This window comes from Lissotriton vulgaris, chromosome 3_2 (assembly GCF_964263255.1).
Source record: "Lissotriton vulgaris chromosome 3_2, aLisVul1.2, whole genome shotgun sequence".
Taxonomy (NCBI): Eukaryota; Metazoa; Chordata; class Amphibia; order Caudata; family Salamandridae; genus Lissotriton; species Lissotriton vulgaris.
This window is the reverse complement of record NC_141690.1, coordinates 121343915-121366400: the sequence shown is the minus strand read 5'-3', so window position 1 is coordinate 121366400 and position 22486 is coordinate 121343915. Positions and strand designations below refer to the sequence as shown.

Sequence of the window (22486 nt, the reverse complement as noted above, 5' to 3'; positions counted from 1 at the left end):
TACTAGTTAGAAAGCATTTTTTTTAAAACGCATTCCTTCACCGAAAAAAACGCGGTAAAGGAATGCGTGATAAAAAAAATCGTGGTTTAGACGAGGTCGTGGTTTAAACCTTGTTGTAAGGGAAGTCGTTGTTGGGGAAGTCGTTGTAACGACATAGAATCGCATAAGACATCTGAATTAGTATTATTAGAGGTCAAACAAGTACAGCAAAATAGCAGCAGCAAATATCTCAATTATTGTGGCAACAGAGATAAATGAAAATTAAGCTACTACAAGAGTGTCTTGGCACTAGGCCTACAGCAGAAGGGAGGGTAACCAGCTTAGTTTTTGAATAGGTGTGTTTTCAGTTGTCTACAAAATACCTTAGAGTAAGAGATACATCTAAGAGCCAGAGGAAGTTCATTCCAATATTTGGCTGCTAGTACTGAGCAGGCCAAACTGCCCCATTTCTGACATCTGGTAAAAGGAATACATAGCAGATGGTCTGACTGAGACCTCAAGGATCTTTTAGGACAGTAGATAGTCAATCTGTCCTGTAAGTATTCGGGGGCAATCTTGTAGAATGCTGCGTGTGCCACAGTCAGTCCTTCAAAAATGACTCTCTTCTTCACTGGAAGTCAGTATAGCTGGCTTTGGTACTGAGATATCTAGGTGTATTTAGGCAGGTTAAACAAAGGCAGACAACCTGTTTAGCATCTTTTGAAGATTCTAAATATGGTAGTCTGGTATGTCTAAATATAAGATATTAGCTTAGTCGAGTCTTGACAGGATCAAAGCCTGTACCACTGTTTTCCGGACCTTCAAGAGTAGGAGTTAGAGAAATTTCCTTAACATCTTGAGCATCCTGCATGACGTTTTGAATACAGCACAGCTGGGGCTTGAGAGATAAGTATTCCTAGGTTCCTTGCCACTTTGGTTGGGGAGGGTGGTGCAGTAAAGTTAGCAGGACCTCTGTTTTGTTGAGATTGGATTGCATGGAGTTAGCCTTCAGCCATCCCATCACTGCTGACACACAGGCCACATTATTATTTATTTCTTGTTCATTGTTGTAATAGGTCAGTAACAGTTGTGTGTCGTCAGCGTAAGAGACGGCACAGATGCCAAAGGAGTCTATAAGATGTACTGACGGCGGCATATAAATATTAAAATGTGTGGGGCACAGGGCGGAGCCCTGAGGCATTCCATACTTAAATTTGTGGGCATCAGAATAGTGTGGTTTAAACCAGACAGCTAACGCCCTGTCCTCCAGAAAGGACCTCAGCCAGGCCCAAGCCTGCCCCTCTACTCTGATTTGGGTGAGACGATGCAGCAAGATCTCATGCGAGTTTGTGTCAAATGCTGCTGAGAGGTCCAATAGAATCAGTGTGGCATTTTGACCAGCACCCAGAGAGAGTTTGATGGAGTCAGTGATTCCCATCAGAGCAGACTCCATGCTGTAGTGGGTCCTAAACCTGAGGGGGGTGTAGAAGACTGTAACTGTCCAGGAATTGTGTCAGTTGGACATTGATATTTTTTCAATGATTTTGGAGGCCCCAGGGAGCAAAAAGATAGTTCGGAAATTTGCTAGGTTGTTCGGATCAGAGTTACCTTTTTTAGCGGGGGGTCACATTTGCTTTTTTCAATGCTGAGGGCACAATTCCTGATTGTAGAGAGGAGGTGAAGAGTTCATGGAGTGTGGGTCCTAGGCAATCCCCTAGGAGGCTCATGACATGATTAGCGAGGGGGGCCCTGAGGGAGCCAGATTTGCGTTTAGTGATCAGGCTGCCCATATCAACTGATAGGGAGAAGAACTAGTTAAGTTTAACCAGAGCCTGTAGCATAGGGTAATAAACCTTAGTAACTGGTTTGCCTACTTGTGTTTCCACGAGTTTGTCCTGAATTTTTAGAGTTTCTAGTTAAGAAAGGTGCTTAATTGAGAGCTTAGGGTGGTAGTGGATTTAATAGGGGGGGGGGGGGGGTGGTACATTTGGGGTCCGTGAAGTCAGTTACATTAAAAAATAATCTTTAGCATTATTAGCTTTATTAATTTTGTAAGTGTAGAATGAGTGGCGTGCCAGCTTAAGGTGTATAGGGTATGTACTAAGGGCCTTTTTGTATTGACTTTTCCTAAAAGCATTATATTCTTTACACTATAGGCCTTCTAGTGATTTACTAGTTTCCTCTCATCCATTAGCTCGCTCATGAACCACAGGGCCGAAAGGCTGGCTCTACGTGTCCTACTGGTGGTTATATGGGCAGCTATGGAGGCAGCTTCTGAAAGCCAGCTGGTGACTTTGCTTTCGTCAGACGTAGCATTTCCTGTTAATGTTGGTCTAGTGCCTGCAAGAGTCTCCTTCAAGAGGGGGAAATTGTTCCAAGCGTGATTAAAGGTAGCAAGTCCTATTCTCCCTGAGTGTTTGGCGGGGACCAGGAAAAGGTAAGACGAAGTGATCAGATCATGTAACTTCTTTTGGTCTATCTAGGTCCAAAGATGTATTAGTGAAGATGGCATCAATAATATGGCCTGCTTTATGTGTAGATCTAGTTAGAGTCATAGAGAGATCTGCATAAGCCAGTACCTCAATCAGTTTTACTCCCATGTTGTCCATAGGGTTATCTAGTTGGATATTAAAATCCCCCAAGATGGTAAAATTAGCATAGTGGAAGATTTCTATGGCCCAAAGCTTGGGAGATTGGGTTAATAAGGTCTCCAGCATAACCCGGAGGACAGTATATTAGGACATCCATAAAAGAGCATTGAGCGGAAGGTGAAATGATGAAGCCTAAGACTTCCACGCTGATCAGGTCCTCCACTTGGAAAGTATTACATTTAGGTGGTTTTCTGAAATCAATCACCACTCCACGCCTCTCCGGCAAATGCGAGCTATGTTTATACAGGAGTAGTCGGGGCAGTGCTAGTTGTAGGTCAAGGCATGAATCCTCATTTAGCCAGGTTTCTGTCATGAGGAGGGCGTCTAATTGATTCTCCTCAAAGGCGAGCTTAAGTAGGGAGCGGACATTTATAAGTACAGCTTTTAGTTTCTTAAGGGTGACTCCATGCTGCCTTTTATCGCTAACTGTAAGATTTAGGGGGTGGAGAAACGATTTGCAAAAGCGGCAGCAGACGTGGCCTTTTGCATCTAGGAGCCCAGGGATATTGCACTGCTTAGCTAGAGGGTGCAGCTTAAATAAGTCAGTTGAGGTGTAGTAAATAACTGTGATCATCTCCGAGTCCCAGCATAGTGTCTGGCTCTGGTCGCGGTCAGGACTCGGATGGGTGCAGACTGACTTGCCTTAAGTGTGCCTTTGACGTGCACGATGCACGCGCCCACGCTGTGGCCATCCTCAAATAGTAAGTCTTCTTGGGTGCCTGCACTACTAAAGCACTGCCATCTAATATGGCGCCTCTCTGTGCACAGTGCACAGCCTCTATCTCCAGCCTCACCTCTCTGTGCCGCAAAGCCCATGTTCCGATGCAGGTGAGGTGCATAAAGGGCTTACCATGAAATTCACATGAGGTGAGCGATGGGTATTTGGTATCAAATTGGTATTTAGGCGCTGAGAAAACAAAATATTGTGAAAGGAGGTAACATGGTATTTCGAGTTTTTGCTGATAACAGTTAGCATCTAAAGCATCTGCCATAAAGCAATGTATATTCTTTTTTGCTAAGAGCACACTGTCTTCAATTCCCTAGTCAATGGCAGAAATTATGTTAGTGTCTCTATGTCAGAGTCCTCTAAGTTTTCTATGTGTACTATCTTTGCAGAAGGAACACGAGAAGGTGTCTTGTGATGTCTGATGCACCATGTGAAGAATATCATGGGAATTCTCCCACTCTTGCATATGAGTATACATATAATATAATACAATGTCTATGCAAAATACTGTACCACTTTATATATATTAACAATAAGAACACATGTAAATATCATAAGCAATACACAGAGTTACATGCTTAATGTGATATTACCATAAAAATTCAGCTGTGAGGGTCAAAAGCAAAAGATAAATGTTGAGCAATAAAGCAAAACAAAGTATGAATACATAAAAGAGACTCTACAGAGATTCTACGGTGAAGTCCTGAATGACATCATCAGCGTGGGCATTATTAATCTTGACTTTATAGAGGAATAAAACAAGAATAACACCAAAGCACCAATTTGTATTAAAGTCATTCCTTATAACTACAGAGAGAGGAACCATGTCAGTTATGTTAGTCTTTTGGTCTAAGTTATCCATACTCTCAGATAGTTTTCCCACATATGCTGACAAAGCCACCCAAGCATGGCTCATATTAAAGATGATTAAGTAGATAAAAAGCACATATGGAAAACCAAATAAATCCAGGGTATGAGTGGTCTCTTAAGGCAATAAAGTGACTGACTGGACTTCAATAGTTGCTTGGTTGATGAACTCAGCCAAAGTGGGAGGAGTGAGAGAGATTCAAAATGTCCCTTACTATCAGACTGGAAGGTAAATTACAAGTAAAATACAAATTAATGACCCCATCATACTCAAACTTGGCTGGGCACAGTCTTTAGAAGTGCTTTGCTATATGTTATAGAAATTAGGCATACTGTTTTAGATTGCATGGATTAAAGTAACAACAATGAATTAAAAGTATTCACTTAAGACCAGGAGGACCACAAAGATTATGCCTCAATGAAGCACCAAATTATGAGGCAGGACCCACTGAATTGATTCAGTGAACGCAGTGTGCTAGTAGGGCCACCGTGGGCCGAGCTGAGGAGAGAGGATTGTGTGGAGGGCACCAGGTCTGCACAACCTGGTTTCTGGGTGGCCCCGTGTACCAGAGAGGGACCGCTGTGAACATTAACGCAAGGTCAGCGTGACCAGACTTGTGAATGGCTTGGTGGCTACACAGGTGGGGCCACCGGAGACGCTGAGGCCAAGGGTTCAGGCATTCGCCCGGGACTGAGAAACTGCTGCTGTGACCAAAGCAGATCCAGCCCGCACACTATGAACTGCACCAAAGGAAGCCCGAGGATCAAAGGACATTGCTGGAGCCGCATCGAAGCAAGGAAATCAAACTCCCCGCAAACAAAAGTGTTACTTCCTGTGAGATCACCGGAGCGGGAACAACCCAGATTTCTAGAACCAGCGGATAGCATTTCTCAGAGGAAAGAGTCTGCTAGATGCTACGCTTGTGACCACGCACATTCAGACTTTGGCTGATCCAAAGCAGAGTTTTGCCTTGCTGCTGAAGAGTTCAATACCGCCATAGCATGTAAGTCATCAACTGGGCCTTTGGGGCCCCAGGGGACATACTTTGATCGATACAGCGACCCTGTAGATTCTTGTGACTGAATGTCTGAAAGGAGTCAGAGTGAAGAACTCTTGACTACGGCCTTATAGTTCACAATCCCTGGATGTGGCCGACAGTGAATGGGAAATAACAATCAATCAATCAATCAATCAATCAGGGGTTTATAAAGCGCAAGGTACTCAGCCGGAACGGATCTCAAGGCGCTGAGGGAAAGAGGGCAGGTGGGGGAGTTCCGCTGATCCTGACGGTTCACTGAGTTCCATCAAAGAGCCAGGCCTTGAGGTCCTTTAGGAACGTAGGGAGAGATGCAGTCTGTTGTAGGTGGAGAGTCAGGGAGTTCCATGCCTTGGAGGCGAGGAGGGAGAAGGAGCACCCTCCTGTTCTGCTTTTCTTGATACGAGGAACCGTTGTGAGGGAGAGCTGGGTCGAGTGGAGAGAGCGCCGGGGAGTGTGGAATACGAGACAGTGGTTCAGGTAGGAGGGTCCGGTGTTGTAAAGGGTCTTGTGTACGTGGGTGAAAAGCTTGAAGGTGATTCTCTTCTCAATGGGGAGCCAGTGTAGAGTCTGTAGGTGTTGGCTGATGTGGCTGTGGCGCGGTAGGTTGAGGCGTAGTCTGGCTGCAGAGTTCTGGAGTTTGCGGGTGAGGTTTTTGTTGATCTCGGCGTAGAGTGTGTTGCCGTAGTCCAGTCTGCTACTGATGAAGGCGTGTGTCACAGTTTTCCTGTGTTCTGGGGGGGATCCTCTTGAACATCTTACGGAGCAGGCAGAGGGTGTGGTAGCAGGAGGAGGGGATGGCGTTTGGTCTGGCGGTCCATTTAGAGTTCAAAAGGTTGCGTGTGCAGTCCGTCGGGGAGGGCGGGGGGCCACCAGGTGTGTTTCCAGGCATTGTGGTGTGGGCCAATGAGGAGTACCTAGGTTTTGTCTGTGTTGAGTTGAAGGCAGCTGTTCTTCATCCATCTGGTGAAGGCTTCCATTCCAGCTTGAAAGTTGCGTTTGGTGATGTTTGGGGTCGCTGGATAGGGAGAGGATGAGTTGGGTGTCATCTGCATACGATTTGATGTTGAGTCAGTGTGCTCTGACAATGGATGCAAGCGGGCCATGCAGATGTTGAACAGGGTCGGGCTGATGGAGGATCCTTGTGGAGTCGGTGCCGACAGAAATGGAGGAAGTCTGACTTGTTGCATTCTGCCGGAGAGGAAAGAAAGAATCCAGTTGAGGGCCTTGTTTCGGATTCCCGCGTCATAGAGTCTGTGGGCTAGGGTGCGGTGAGAGACAGTGTTGAAGGCCGTGGAGAACACTGAACCCGATGCACTAAAGTTAGTGGACAGGGAGTGGCCTAACAACTACTAGAGCCCTGACCTCAAGGGAGATTGTGTTATTGCTTCTGAATTTTGTTAACCTTTGCATGTGTAAAATTAGAAATAAAATACTTTGTTTTATTAAAAAAAAACAAGTATTTGACTGGAAATGTATTTATTGTTCATGTTGCTTGATTGCACATTGAGTTATGAGTCGTGTTAACCAATCTGTATCTGCACTTCCCCCCGAAGGAGCACTGACTGCTTGTCCGACGCTACCTAACTGAAAGTCAGGTAAAGAAGGGGGCTTTGCCCAGCTGAGCAGGATCCATAGTACATAGAGCCCCAGGGCATAGGGAGTAACAGGCCTCAGCCACCATTGGAAGGCCCTGTAACTCCTGCGTGTCCTGTGGCCCACTGAAAGGGCTTCTGACACACCCACTCACTTAACGAGCATGAACAGTGATGTTCAGGGTAGGTTTTGTAGCACAATCTTTGAACTGGCACTCTTAAACAATGGATAGTATTATTTGTCTAAAATAGTCTCTAACATAAGTGCTAATTACAAATATGGTAAAATTATTATCAAACATGAGCAACCGTACTAATCATTTTCATTGGACCTTATCAAACAAATAATCACCCAGGTTGTAGTAGTAAAAACAAGCTTACTAATGCAAGAGTTAATTACGAAATCAATGATTAAAGTTCTACAAAAGTGGGATGAGTAAACTAATAATTTGTAAGTAAATTTTACTTTTGCCCAGTCTATTCTTTTGAAAAATTATCAATTAATAATTTATACCTACCACCAATTAAATAATAAATCAGTATTAATCAGTCGAGGCTGTGCATCAATCTGGAGAAAAAGCTTTCCGCTTGCCACCTCGGTCCCTCCACCACCCTGCCTGGGTGACCACGGAGTGTGTTTGCTTGCAACCAGCACAGAAGCCTGCTCAAGGTCAACCAGAACTCAAGAACCCACCACATGAATTGCTGCTCAAGATATTGTTGCTGAACAAGCACTGGAGCATTGCTACTCTGGTTGAATAGGTCATGCACCTTCGTCCCTCTGGAATCAGTGGACACCACACAGTTTCGGGGGGCTTGTAAATCACACGGACTCTCTTTGTGTAGCCATGTTTTTGATTCTACTATCCCATGGACTAGACTGGAGGTAGAGGTGACCCCACTGCACACAGCCTCAAAAGACCGGCCATTTTTGCTGACGAATGATATCCTTGTTGAACAACAAAAAACCTCACAAGAATTTTCAGGTTGTTCCCCTAGTAAAAATGCGTCCCATTACTATGCGTTCTGCTTTTATGCAACACTAGACCTCTACTTCTTGGAATTCTTTTTAAAGTTCTTATATAAACTGCTCTAATTGCAGATATGAAACTGTTCTTATGTGAATCTTTGTGTCAATTTGATTGTATGTAATTTGCCTTGAGCAGAATGCAACTGTTCTTTTGTAAGCTACTCTAGTGTCATTATGAGTAACTTCATGAGAAACTGTCCTTTTGCAAGCTGCTATTTCCATATTGAAGATGTTCCTTTGTAAAGAGCTCAGCTAAATAAATGAACAAATAAATAAATATACAAGTATTAACAGCTGGGCTGAGTCACAGCATTTTGACACAGAAAACAAATTAGGACATATTGTATTTAGTTAAGAAACAAAAAAATGCCCAAACTGAAATTTTAATGGCTTGGACCTTTTTAAAATGTACTTTTGTTTCTAATAGATGAAGTGATATGCTAGACTAGCAAATTAACATTCTCCGATTTGCTTTCCTGCATGCTGTCTTTTTGTCGTGGCATACCAGTGCTTTAATTGAGGCAACCAGGTGTCCCTTCCATTTGCTGAACTTGCGCTCCTCCCACAAATCATGATAATGATACCAACTTACTTTTTAGCCCCAGTATCAAATTTCTACACATTTATAAAGCATTAAAAAAATATATATATTTAGCTTTTTTATGTATATATGTTTTATTCAACAGCTAATATTATTTAATTTTATAAATAGTCACGTACACCCTGAGTAGGCACTGTGGACCCTCAGGGATCCACAGACCACAGGCTAAGAACCACTGCGCTAGACCATGCCCTGAGTAGGGGGAGTATGTAAAATCAAAATACCATGCTGTGGTGAGCCACCCTGCCGTTACAATACATTGTTTGCATACACCTCCCTGGGCCGGGCGTAGACCAGGGAGTATTTAATAAATGGTGATGTCAGCGCACGTGGCTGACGGCACGGACAGAGTATCTAAGCGGTTGTTCTCTGGAGTGCTCCGACTGAATCTAAAGGCCGCCATAGCCTCCCATTGGCGCGGCGCATTGCAAGCGTGCCCAGAGACCCCACACCTATCCCTCTAAAGAATTGGGGGTACCACATTGGCGACGAGGCGGGATATAAACACTGTGTGCTACCACATGGCTGGAGCGTGGAGTGCTGAGAGGTGGGGAGGCTATGCCAGATTCACCAGAGAGAACAGCGGCGGCGGGAGCAGCCGGAGGGCGGACAATCATTTGTGGCCACTTGAGAAACGGATGCGACGGTGAAGAGGTCGCTGATGCTTCTTATGGGTGGTGACGAATTGTACGTGCTGTTTCAGGACCTGCCAGATAGATACTGGAGGTAGTGGGGACTATGACAAGGCGGAGCAGGCCCTCAACCGTTTCTTTGACCCCCAAGTGAATCCCGATTATGAACACTTCAAATTGCGCCAGGCTAAACAGCGAGGGGAGGAGTCGATTGAAATGTATTATACGAGATTTAGAAAGTTGACCAGGACTTGCACTGTGACTGATCAGGCGTTCGAGACCCGAGCCCAGCTAAGTTGTCGGAACTGCGCCAGCTCATTCTCCGCCAACCGGGGATTATGCTGGAGGAAATGCTCATCCTGGGAAGGTCACAAGAGCTGGCAGACGCGCGCAGGTAAAATGGAAATGGCGCTTGCAAAGAAACTTACTGGGAGTCAGGCCGTGTTCCCTAATCCGATCAAGGAAAAACAGATTGCGGCATTGAAGAAGTCGCAAGGTCGACAGACTAATGAAGGGGCCAAGCCAGAAAAAATGTGCCGGCGGAACGAGTGCCGGAACTGCGGCATGGGTGCGCATTTCCGAGGGTGTGGCCCGCACAGGGGAGACAGTGCATGAAATGCAACAAGTATGGACATTTTGTGAAAGTGTGTCAAAGTGGTAAGACGCAGAGCAGCAGCAGGCCCCAGGAAGCTGGGTCCACGAAGTTCGCCAAGAAAGTACTGGAAGAGGAAGAAGTGGAAAGCAGGGGGCAGCAGTCGTCGACGATGGACGCCGAGAACATCTTTGTGATATCTTATGTGCGAGGGGTAAACATCACCAAACGACCATCTCCCACGTGCCAAGTCTGGATTGGAGACACGTGTGTGATGGCGCTAATAGACACTGGGGCCTCAGTCAACATCCTGGATGTGGAGCAGTTAAAGAGGCTCAGGCCAAGATCCCGACTTATGCCGAAGGCAGCCCGCATATTAACCTTTGGAGGAGATACTCATATACCACTGATGAGAGTAGTCGACACAGAGATGAGGTACAAAGTCTGAGTCACGGTCACCTGGTTCTACATCACCTGTGACCGGACGGGGTCCTTTTAAGCTGTCACATGGCCGAAGATCTAGGGTTAGTGACATTTGCTAAGCATATCCACCAGTCTCAGGCGGACCAAATACAGGAGGAATGTCCTGAACCGTTCAAAGGGCTAGGATGCCTGAAAGGAGTGGAGGTCCAACTACACATCGATGAGTCTGTCCAGCCTGTTGCACTTCGTCATAGGAGAGTTCCATTGCACCTCAGACCTCTGGTGGAGGGCGAACTCGACCGATTCGAACAGGAAGGAGTCATCGAGAAGGTGTCAGGCCCTACCCCGTGGGTATCGCCACTGGTGATAGCCCCCAAGTTGAAACAGCCCGGGGCTATCCGGCTGTGCGTGGGCATGCGGCTGCCGAATAAAGCCATTCGTCGTGAGAGACACATTACGCCCACGATTGACGAAATTGTGACTGACCTGAATCGGACGCAGTGGTTCTCGAAAGTAGACTTAAATTCGGGATACCATCAACTGATGTTGGAGGAGGAGAGTCAATATATTACAACGTTCTCCACCCATGTAGGGCTGCGCCGATTCAAGAGGCAGAGTGTCCTTGGCAGCCGAGGTGTTCCAGGAGGCCGTGAGAGAGACTCTATCCGGCCTCGTGGGAGTAATCAACGTGAGTGACGACATCCTCATTTTCTCAGTCCTTGGAAGAGCACCATGTGAGGTTGAGAGCCACACTGAGGAGGTTGGTGGAACATGGCCTGACACTGCATCAAACGAAGTGTGAATTTTATGCCACCGAGGTGCAGTTCTTTGGATACTGATTCTCAGCGAAAGGGTTGCAGGTGAATCCAGCCAAGGTGGAAGCCATCAGAACGGCAGCCGTCCCCCAGATGCCGTCCGAAGTGAGAAGCTTCCTGGGTATGGCCAATTATTGTGGCCGATTCATTCCACGACTGGCCACTCTGTCGGAGTCCTTGAGACAGTTGACCAATAAAAAAGGATACTGCATGGCGGTGGACGGACAAAGAGGCCCAGGCTTCTTGAAAAGGGCACACCGGTGCCACTGTGGCGTACTTTCGGCCAGGAGCGGCTACAGAACCGATTGTGGGTGCTAGTCCGATGGGGCTAGGGGCCGTGCTCCTGCAGCGGTCAGACCAAGAGGAATGGGTGCCCATTGCCTATGCCAGCCGATCACTTACGGCTGTGGAGACCCGGTATGACCAAATTGAAAGGGAGGCGCTGGCTATTCGGTGGGCATCTCAGCATTTTCACATCTACCTGTGTGGACACCGTTTCACAGTAATAACTGATCATAAGCCGTTTGTGTCCCTGTTTGTGGGGACAGCGCAAAGTGGACCGCCAATAATTGAAAGGTGGGCTGTCCAGATCCAGCATTATCAGTTCGAAGTTGTGTACCGTCCAGGGGCGAGCAATCCTGCCATCTGTCGAGATATCCACTAGCTCCGAGGGGAACGTAAGGGCCTGAGGTAGATGAAGGTGCGGAGATGTATGTGAATCAACTATTAAACGAGGCTCGCCCCCAAGCACTACTGCTGGAAGACATACGGAAAGCATCGGTGGAGGATGAGTGCTTACAAGAGGTGAGTCGTACACTGCAAGACAACCAATGGAAGTGGTTCCTGAGTGGGAATGAGCGGAGAACGACTGAGGAGAAAGAGTCCTGGGAGAGCATGTGGAGATGTCGAGGGGAGCTAAGTGCGGAAGGGAACGGGGTAATCCTGAGAGGCACCCTGATAGTAGTGCCCGCGGCCCTCCGAGAACGCACGATTAAGCTGGCCCACCAAGGAATCGAGAAAACCAAGGCACGACTGCGCACCAAGGTGTGGTTCCCAGGCCTCGATCGAGTGGTGGAGGACAAGGTCAGGAGGTGTCATGCCTGCATCATAACGGGGCTGATCTGCCAGACAATCCCATTATCACCGAAAGGCCCAGCTTGTCGCCTTGGGAACAGGTGATTCTGGATTTTGTGAGTTTCACCGATGGCCGTCAAATGGCTGTGATGGTCGATAGTCATTTGAAGTTCCTTGTTGTCGAATTGGTGGCATCTACAGCTTTTGAATGTTTGCAACCAGCGCTCGAAAAGACATTTGCACTGCTAGGGCTGCCGGAGGAAGTGCGCACTGACAATGGGCCGCCATTCCAAGGGCAGGAGTTTCAGGAATTTCTCAAACAGCTGGGCATCAGGCACCGGAAAATAACACCGCAGTGGCCACTAGCCAATGGAGATGTGGAAAGGTTCATGCGCACATTGAATAAGGCCCTCCGGATTGGGGTGGCCCAAGGCGTCCACTTGGAGACGTGTCTACACCAATTCCTGAGTGCATACAGACAAACACCACGTGCACAACCAAGTGCGCACCCCATGACCTTCTACTAAAAAGAGCAGTGAGAGATGGAATACCCAACAGTGAGGCATGGACTCCCACTGTGATAGATGTGAAAGAGTCCCAGGCCCGCCGCAAGAACAACAATGACCGGGCCAGCAAAAAGAGGGGCGCCCGACCAGCCGACATCCAGGTTGAGGACTATGTAGTAGGGAATAAAATGTATCTGGGGTCCAAATTTGGCACGCCGTTTGAACCTGATCTCTGGAGAGTGGTACGGGTTCAATGAACTTTAGTAGTGGCAGAGAAAGGACACCAAAGGGTAGCGCAAAACATATCCTGGTTCAAGAAAGTACCCAGACCATGCCTTATGGCCCCAGCACCCGTGGGGGGAGGAATCTGACCCTGGGCGGAGGATGGTAGCCCAAACGTGAGTGGGATCCCCTGCCGACCGGTAGAAAGGGAGGAGCGCCGAACAAGAACACCTTGTAGTGGCAGCCCCCTGGAAGGGGACTGAAGAGGGCGGAGTCAGCACCATCAGTATGATTTACGCGACAAGCCTGCACCGAACACACTGCAGGACTTTTTCGCGGTAATTTTGTGCCGTGAAGTGCCTGTGTTTGAGTTGTGGGTAATGCCACCTATACTGGACCGTCTGGGCTGGGGGAGGTGCTTCCTGGCCCTTAAGTTGTATCCGTTACATGCCAGTTCATATGTTGGATGGGATGTGGTGAGCCACCTGGCTGCTACAATACATTGTTTGCACGCACTTCCCTGGGGCAGGCGCGGACCATGGAGTATTTAATAAATGTTGACATCAGCGCACGTGGCTGACGGCACGGACAGAGTATCTGTGTGGTTGTTCTCTGGAGTGCTCCGACTGATCTAAAGGCCGCCATAGCCTTGCATTGCCGCGTCACGTTGCATGTGTGTCCGGAGACCCCACACCTACCCTCTAAAGAATTGGGGGTATCACATATGCCATAGCAAGAAAGCATGAGGTTTGCCCACTTGCATACCCAAGATGAATACTTGAGTGAAACCAGAGCGTGTCCCTAGTGAGGGTCACTTGGTGGGTCCGCCACTGCTGAATGCTGAAGAGCATTGCATTCACTGTTTAAAAATGCAGAGAAGACAAATGGGAGTTAGGGCAATTTAGGTTAGGCGCCGGCTTTGAGGTGAGAATCGTAGTGTGAATAAGGGGAACAATGAAGACCAAAGCCCTGCGCTCTGTGGATGCAGACCCTACATCCAAACGATCTGAATAAGCAGCCCTTCTCAAGAAGGACTGAGGTGGTCATCCACGAGAAGTGAAAACGCAAGAAGCTGACTGAGGACCCCTGAAACAATACAAGCCACCCGCCATTCGAAACAAGCATTTGCAATGCATTTGTGAAAGTAAGGCGCATTGACGAAATAGCACTTCAAGTGGTTGTAGCAATACCGTAGGTACCATGGTGGTGCTGGACGTCCCTGGAGCCGCATTTAGTAATGAGGTAGGAAAGAATACAATGTGCTGGTGGAGCGTGCGAATACTCGTTTGAACAGATTAACCTGAACATGGGTTTTGTTTCAATAAGTAAACTACTAAAGCTACAGAAAGGCGACATGCTTTGCTCACTCTTTAAACTGAAGAAATTGTGGAATTATAGGACTATGAATTTAGTTCATAGGAGGACGGCATTGCTTGCTTGCAGGTTCCTTTGAAGAACTCAGTTATTGATCGTTGATATTTTGGGATCACCATTGAACAGCCGGGTTGGAATTATCACCAGCAGAGCATTTCTACAATACGATCACCACTTTCTTAAAGCCTTGAGAAAGTCGCGGGATAACTCCCTTTGGCGATGAAACACGTGTGTTGCTTTGAATAAACAACAAGGATATACTGAGGATTGAACTATGAGACTTTGTGTTTTAAACCTTTGATGAAATTTCATTGATACCTTGCTTACGTGTGCCGGGGCTTATTGCTTTTGACTCTGTGTAGAGTTTCCTTACACACACTTAGGGGTTTTAGGGAATTATCCCCTTGCCTGGTGACACCGTACACAATGTAAATGTAAATGTATTTGAGCTTATATACAATCCACCATCTAACACTACTGTAGACAGAGCAGTGCACCTTTTTTCTCCTGAGTCACTTAAAAACCCTCTGTATACATTGTGTTGCTACTTTGTCAGCAGGAGTGGATTTTGGTTGGGCCACAATCCCACTGTACCCTTGGATCTGATGGGTACAGAGGGGGTTGTACTACAATTTGGATAACAGCAACACCTCATCACCCCTACCCAACAGTCTTTGTTGCTTTTAAGTTTACCTTTGCAAAGGGGACAATCTCGACATGTTTTTCTAACTGCCCTTATCCCCCGGTGCTACGAGCGTGTAAGCTATTCAGTTCCCTCCCCTGTGTGCTTGCCACGTATTAGTTTGATTAAATGCGGGTGGCGCATATTAAGTCTGCAGCAAACCACTGGCAGTGTGAATGAATGAACAGCCTCTCAGCTACTGACAGAAAGGAAGCAGGTCGCATGCATCGTGAGACGGTGCATGGAGCTCACTGCGGCATGAGAGGGAGGAGAAGGGGAGAGCCCACAGCACCCGAACAACAGGGGGAGGAGCTTAGAAGAGGACATGGACAAGATCCAGCAGAGAGCAAGAGGCATGTCAAGCACTCATCAACTGAGAAAAACCAAAGGTGGTGATGGACGGAGCGTTGACAATACAAACACTCACCCCCAGTCAACTGATCTGGGTTTAATCCATCACCGTTCTTTAGCTCACTCCGCCACCCCAGTTCAGACATGGCCATATGCAAATCAGTCTGGCCCTGTGCCTCATGGGAACAGTCCAGCCCAAAATGCCAAGCCATGTCATCCCTGGACCGGAATCAAGCTTCCCAGGACTGGTTTCTGGCATTACAGCCGTCTTCAGCCGGGCTTGCTTGACTCCAGTGGCAAAGTGAGCAAGGGACTCACGTCTGAGCATACCCTGCCAACTTAGGGCGAATAAAGAAAAACCAAAAGGTGGTGATGGACGGAGCGTTGACAATACAAACACTCACCCCAGTCAACTGATCTGGGTTTAATCCATCACCGTTCTTTAGCTCACTCCGCCACCCCAGTTCAAACATGGCCATATGCAAATCAGTCTGACCCTGTGCCTCATGGGAACAGTCCAGCCCGAACTGCCAAGCCATGTCTTCCCTGGACCGGAATCAAGCTTCCCAGGACCGGTTTCTGGCATTACAGCCGTCTTCAGCCAGGCTTGCTTGACTCCAGTGGCAAAGTGAGCAAGGGACTCACGTCTGAGCATACCCTGCCAACTTAGGGCGAACAAAGAAAAACCAAAGGTGGTGATGGACGGAGCGTTGACAATACAAATACTCACCCCCAGTCAACTGATCTGGGTTTAATCCATCACCGTTCTTTAGCTCACTCAGCCGCCCCAGTTCAGACATGGCCATATGCAAATCAGTCTGACCCTGTGCCTCATGGGAACAGTCCAGCCCGAACTACCAAGCCATGTCTTCCCTGGACCGGAATCAAGCTTCCCAGTACCAGTTTCTGGCATTACAGCCGTCTTCAGCCGGGCTTGCTTGACTCCAGTGGCAAAGTGAGCAAGGGACTCACGTCTGAGCATACCCTGCCAACATAGGACGAACAAAGAAAAACCAGTTTGGGCTGGACTGTTCCCATAAGGCACAGGGTCAAGTCTGATCTGCATATGGCTGGGTACAAACTGGGGTGGTGTAGTGGGCAAAAAATTATGGATTAAACCCAGATCCTTGTGACTGGGTGTGAATGTTTGCATTGTCCAGCATTCCATCCATTAATTGTTTCTTTTGTATTGGAAAAAGAGATGGCACAACTTTAGAGTCCCGACTAGGTCAATTCAGGGAATGCAAGCTCTAGCGCTTGACATTCAAGATAGAAGGTTACAGCGTACTTAGTGGGTGGATGGAAGGAAAAATTCGGAACTCAGAAAAAGGTAATAAATCTCAATATTGCTATCAATTGAGTCGGATTGCTGGGTTCAGCTAAGCTTTGTCTCCATAAGATACCAGGCCTTCAGGCCCGACAGGTCCTAGACAATATCAAGGTCCAGTGTGGGCAACCCTAAGCACACTGGGGAGGGGAGGCAGGACCAAAGGGGGTGCACAGGTCTATTGTAGGTAATGATCCTGCCCTTGGGCCACATTAAATGTAGATGTGATGGTATCTAGTCCTTCTTACAAGCTCCTTCACTCACAGAACTGAGCAGTTGAGCTCCTCTTCTAAACAGCTTCATCTGTAGGGCTCACTCCAGTACTCCCTTCCACAGAAAGCAAATGTGTACCTCAAGGCATGCTAGGTAGCAAGTCTAATAAGATGCAGGACTACTGCTTCAGTTTCCAATCTCAGAGTGGAACTAGCTATTAAAGATATTAGCCCTGGAGCATAGATATGTTCTAAACCACCACTGATACGGAGACACCTCTAGTGCTCAAAGATAAATCCTGGAGCCTGTAAGCTGACAACTTAGCCCCTGTGCACTACATGCCCACTTACAGCATGAACAGGGAGTGTCGTGTAGAGCTCTGAAAGGAGGAGCTTCCTGGACTGATTGGATCAGTTTAGGAGCAGAAGTAGATTCTTGCCAGAGGAATAAGCTCTCACGTGATAAAAGAATCAATGTCTTAGTATAGGGATATAAGATTAGGAATTGGGGATCTAATCCTTATAAATGCTGAGAATAGTTAGTGCCTGCAGAGTCAGTGGTAGAAACATTTTGACAACCTTTGCATTGCACAGATTCTGGACCAGACTATGTTTAATCCCGCAACAGGATGGTATCAATAAAGTCATTGAACCATTCTTCAACCTTCATGCACTTTTCACTTGTTAATGCCAAAGCACTTCACTGACAGGGAGATTTACACATCTTCTCAAAAGCGCTCTAGGGTGAATGCATCGTGCAGACCTTTGGGAGCCACAGTGAGGAGGGTCTTGGTGACAAAGCATGCCACTTTCATGGGCAAGAACCTACGTACATTTTAAGGAACACCCAACAAGGGTTTGATGATTCCATGGGTACCTTCTCTCAGTGTTATAGGAACCCAGCATAGTCTTTGGATTGATGTACTTGTACGCGGTCTGTTACATTATGATAGGGAGGACGTACCAGCGACCTTTCAAATTTGACTACAATGTCTCCTTCCCACACATTTGGAGAGTTAAAACACATAGGACGGCATTACCAGAAGAATAGCGAAAGAGGGTCTAGGATATAAAGGTAACAGCAACAGATGAGTTTTGATTTGCAAGAGCAGCAGAGGAACCAGGAACAAAGGAGCAGCATTACAAGTGGGGTGCGAAAATGCCAGTTCTGGTCAAGTGACTGGACCACAAGGGTGCTACAATGAATTAAGGACCAAACTTTTGGCCTGATTTATACATAGAAATTGTTCCACTGTTCCGCCATGGGGACGGAGTAAATTATTCCGACCCATGATGGAGGGACCGCCCATCAAATTTATAAATGAACGCCAAGCAGGCAGTCATTTATAAAGTTTAGGAAGGAACTGTTGTCAAGGCATTTCCTGTCAATGCATCTCACTGTTTGGTGCAGGACTGTATCAGCATGAAGTAACCTTGTACCCAACAGATTTTTTTTATTTTTATTTTTAAAAGAAAATCCTATTTCAAGCATTATTTGTTTTTTACTGTCCCAACACTGGCAGTGACGGACAGTACCAAATGGCTACACACCCGCCCATCCTGATTGGCTGGGCAGACATGTAGCCATTTCTCAGACATTCCTTACTCTGTCGGAGAGGTTTGGCTACGGCGGTGACAGAGAAGTCACCACCCTACCCAGGGCTTTAAGTGGCCCAGATCCTGCACGTGCTGAGCACCCGCAATTCTAAAAAGCATGTGCTGAGGCAGGTTTCTATTAGGATCTCCATTTTTGCCCTCACCCTCAGGGTGAAGAAAAACATCTTAACTCTGCGACAGTACCACTGCTCAAAGACTTTCATGTAACGTCAAAGAGACTCGTTTTAGTTCTTTCAGTCTCATCATTTCAGAACTGAAGAATTTTCAATATTATATACAACAAAGCAATTATTGCTTGTTTGACCTGACATCATAGGGTTGAGTCTACCTTCCATTTTGACGGATTGCCTCCTCTGTTTTGATATGTTTTGCTGGATTTATGCTTTGGGCACTGTGCTACTGCTAATCAGTGCCACAGTGCGAGTGCTCCCTGTGTTAAATTGATATACTAATTGAATTCCATGATTGGGTTATTTGATTTATCTGTCAGCCCCTAGTGAAGTGCACCATGTGTGCCCAGGGCTTGTAAATCAAATGCTGTTGGTGGGCTTTCAGCACTGGTTGTGCCCCCCACAGAAGCAGCTTGTAAAGTGTGTCTCATGCCTCCCATTGCAAGGCCTGTGAGCAGTCTAGCACTGCCATGTAGCCTTGGCCAAGTGCAACCTCTTGCCAGTCCCTAAACCTTCCCTTTGCTTCATATTAGACCCCCCTATGGTAGGCCCAAGGGCAGGGTGCATTGTAAGTATAAGGTAGAACATGCTCTGATGTGTGCAGCATGTTCTAATAGTGAATTACAGCCATTTTCGTTTTTCACTATTGAAGGATACCTGTTCTCATAGGCCAGAATGGGCAGTTAAAATTATTACATTCTTATAATCCTAACTGACTTGGGGAACATGGTAGAAATTTGAATTTAGTATGCCTGAACTCAGAATAATAAAATACATCTTTTAGTAAAGTTTATTTTAATATTCTGTATTTGCAAATACCACTTTTAGAAAGCAGGTATTTGCTTGCCTAACCATTTGAGCCTGCCTCCGCTGGGTTGTATATTCCTTGTCTGGGTTTGTGTGTGACAGGGCTGGGGAATTCCAGGAGACAGGCTGGGGCAGCACAGTGGTGAATAGAGAGATCTGCATCAAGATGGGAGGGAGGAGTTTCACCAGGGACCTGAATAGGGCTGGGCCTTCCTCTACAATGCTGGCTCCACGCCCTGTGGCTTGTCTGATGTATCTGCCCTGCACTGTGAAAGGAGAGGAGGAATCATGTCAACAGAGGGCTCCAGAGCTGTATCTTCCCTCCCCTGTGCTGGCTCCACCTCCTGTGGGGCGGCTGATGTCTCTGCCCTGCACAGTGAAAGGAAGAAGAGAGTCATGTAAACAAAGTGCTCAGGAACTGGTTTGGACTAGGCAGAGCCTCTCTACCTTCAGAGAACAAAGGATTTTGGGGTATAAATATTGGGACATCATCCCAAGAAATAAGATCACTTCTGGAACAAGAAACCTTTCTGCCAAGGAGAAGAACCAAGGAAGCTGCAGGAGTTTGGACTGCCCCTCTGCCAGTGTGCTGTTTGCTGAATTGGTCTGCAGTGGTTGATTCATTGCAAAGGGAAAGGAGAAGGAACTTTGTAAGGACTTTCATCTACAGAATATTCTCCAAGGGTTTGAACTGTGCTTGCCTCCTGCTGAAGTCTCAGGGACAAAATACTTCACCTAAAGCTCCCTCCTGAATTTCCTTGCTGGGAATTCTGACTCCAGACACTTGCGTGCCACTAGGAGCTGGAAGCGCGACGCATCGAAAAGAAGCGTGTCGCCACCGCAGCTGAAATCGTCACAACGCCGGAGAAGCGAGCCTTCGTCGCATCTCCCTAGAAGCGTGTGTTCATCGAAGCTGCCTGCTGTCGCATCACCGGAGAATCGTGACGCCATCGAGAGAAGCGTGGCGCAGGGCCTGTCGCTGCTCCAATGTACAGAGTCGTCGCAAAGCTGCCAGGGCGTCATCGCATCGTCATCGCATCGCCGCATCAAGGGCGTCATCTTCTCACATCACACCTGGATCATCGCATCGCATCGCAGCAAGGCGCCATCTTGCGCACCGGGCCCGCAGGCCGAGAATCTACGCATCACCTCCGCACCGGTAAGGCTCATGACGAGTCCCCGACTCAGCGCAAGCATTGAGGAAGGACGCAACCGTTCCCCCGGGTCACGGAACCGACGCATCTTCCCATGTGCGAGCCTTTTGTTCACTTTACGTTACGCATCCAGGTACTTTGTTGAGAACTTTGTCGCATTTACCAACAACTTGAACTAAGAGACTTCATTCATCTTTTAAGTAATCTTAAGTGTAGTATTGTGGATTTTGTCGTTTGTGATCTTGTGTTTAAGTTTATATAAAGAATACTTATTTTTATAAAACCTGGGTTGTGTCTATCTGTAGTGTTATCATTGTATTACTGTGTATATTCACAAATGCTTAACACACTGCCTCGGAGATACGCCTGTCTGCTCGTGCCAAGCTACCAAGGGCGTGAGCAGGGGTTATTAAGGAGTTTAATCCCCTTATCCTGACTTAGAAGTAAGGGTCCCTATTTGGACAAAGGTGATAACCATTGCCAACTAGAGACCCCTAGATCTAACATTGCTTATTTATCTTATGCAACTAACAACCATTGAAAAAGCCAATAGTCCTGGCTTGTTGTAGCTGTGATATTAATTGTTGTATTATATATCTGGATGCAATGACAGAAACAGCAAAATACGGGTCAGGTGGCACACTATGCTAAGCACATACCTTTAGCTTAGGTGTTTTTAAGCCACGCCCTTAATTACATCGATCACGCCCCTTTGAGAGACACCACTCCAATTTTTTCATTCCACTTAAAGCCCTGGCCTCAGCCAAACAGACGCTCGGCTCCGCCCACATGTTGGCTTATTGAAACTCAGTCGCGTTTGGGACAGTGCTTTATATGGGCCGGTACTGTCCGGTAAGGAGTACCAGCATTTTTTTTATTTTGAGAAGGAGAACATCTGGCACTTCGAAGACAGGGGTGATACTTTTAATTGGAGAGTACAGGCACTTCTCAGAAACAAGCAGGTAATCTCTGGTACAGAATAACTGCACTTCTATTTTAACATTTCAAGCACGGAGTATACATACCACCAACATTTAAATTGAGCGCCATATCAGAGAGGTTTCACGAACAGAAGGCAAGCAGGATAGAGGAGCGTCTTCTTGCAGATGTTTATTGTTTTCCTATTCCAACTGATCTTTTGAAAGCCACCAGCTTCTTATTGGGAGTTCAGAATGTGTTCACTCTTTTTCTTTCTGTGACAGCTACATTTTTCAACTAGCACCACACAATTTCAGGTGTTTTCCCTCCCAAACAGCTTTTCACTTTCTATACTCACCCCCCATTTCAACATATTAATGTAAAAACAAGGTAAACAGTTATCGTACCACTACAAAATGAAGGTTCAAAAAATTTCCTCCTGCATAATTGTCTCCAGCCGCTTGCCGAAAGGCGACAAAGCTTACTCCATTCAGTCCCTAAATCACGTACATGATACCAATTTCCTATAACCTGATTCACAACAAGCAACGGTAATATGTTTTTTGTGATTTCATCACAAGTGCATGTCTGAACGTGAATACTTTGCCCGTCTCTTCAGCACGCATCCAAGATAGGCTCTGTCACCATCCCCGAGTCCTGCCAGGGTGCTGCTTAAAAAGATGGGGTTCTCACCTTTCCAGAAGCCCCGTCCCCTAGAAGGACGATCTTCAGCTGGTGGTCGTGGCTCTCCTCCTCCGAATCAGACATGACTCAGGCTCCTGGTAGCTGTCGCTGTCACAAGGGGTAGCGTTGACGGCTTCAGGACACACGGATAGGATCTACAGGGCCAGCGCTAAGCAACCGGACGCCATCTTCCAGCTACTGTCACTCAGACAGGGCGATACCATTGCTGGCTATAGCAGGGAGGAGGAGTTAGTACGGAAGTTTCCTACCGTCACATTACAGAGCTACAACCTGATCTCTGTATTAAAAATATAGTAAAGTAAAAGTGTATCTATTCTACGCTTTAATTTTGCCTCGTGCTGTAAAAGGTGCCCAGTACTTGCCAAATAACTTCAAGCAACCCCCTTCTTTGTAATGGTTCGGTCTAATCGTGACGCCC

At 46.9% G+C, this 22486-nt stretch overlaps 1 protein-coding gene across 1 annotated transcript in view; it reads right to left on the bottom strand.

The window, feature by feature from the left end:
- The window catches only part of RAB28 (RAB28, member RAS oncogene family), a 653251-nt gene extending 630997 nt beyond the window's left edge, over positions 1 to 22254 (bottom strand). Inside the window, exon 1 of the mRNA XM_086964082.1 lies at positions 22057 to 22254. Within this exon, the coding sequence (XP_086820208.1) occupies positions 22057 to 22131 (75 nt within the window). The 5' untranslated portion in view covers positions 22132 to 22254. The remainder of the gene's footprint in view (positions 1 to 22056) is intronic.
- Positions 22255 to 22486: the final 232 nt, after the last annotated feature.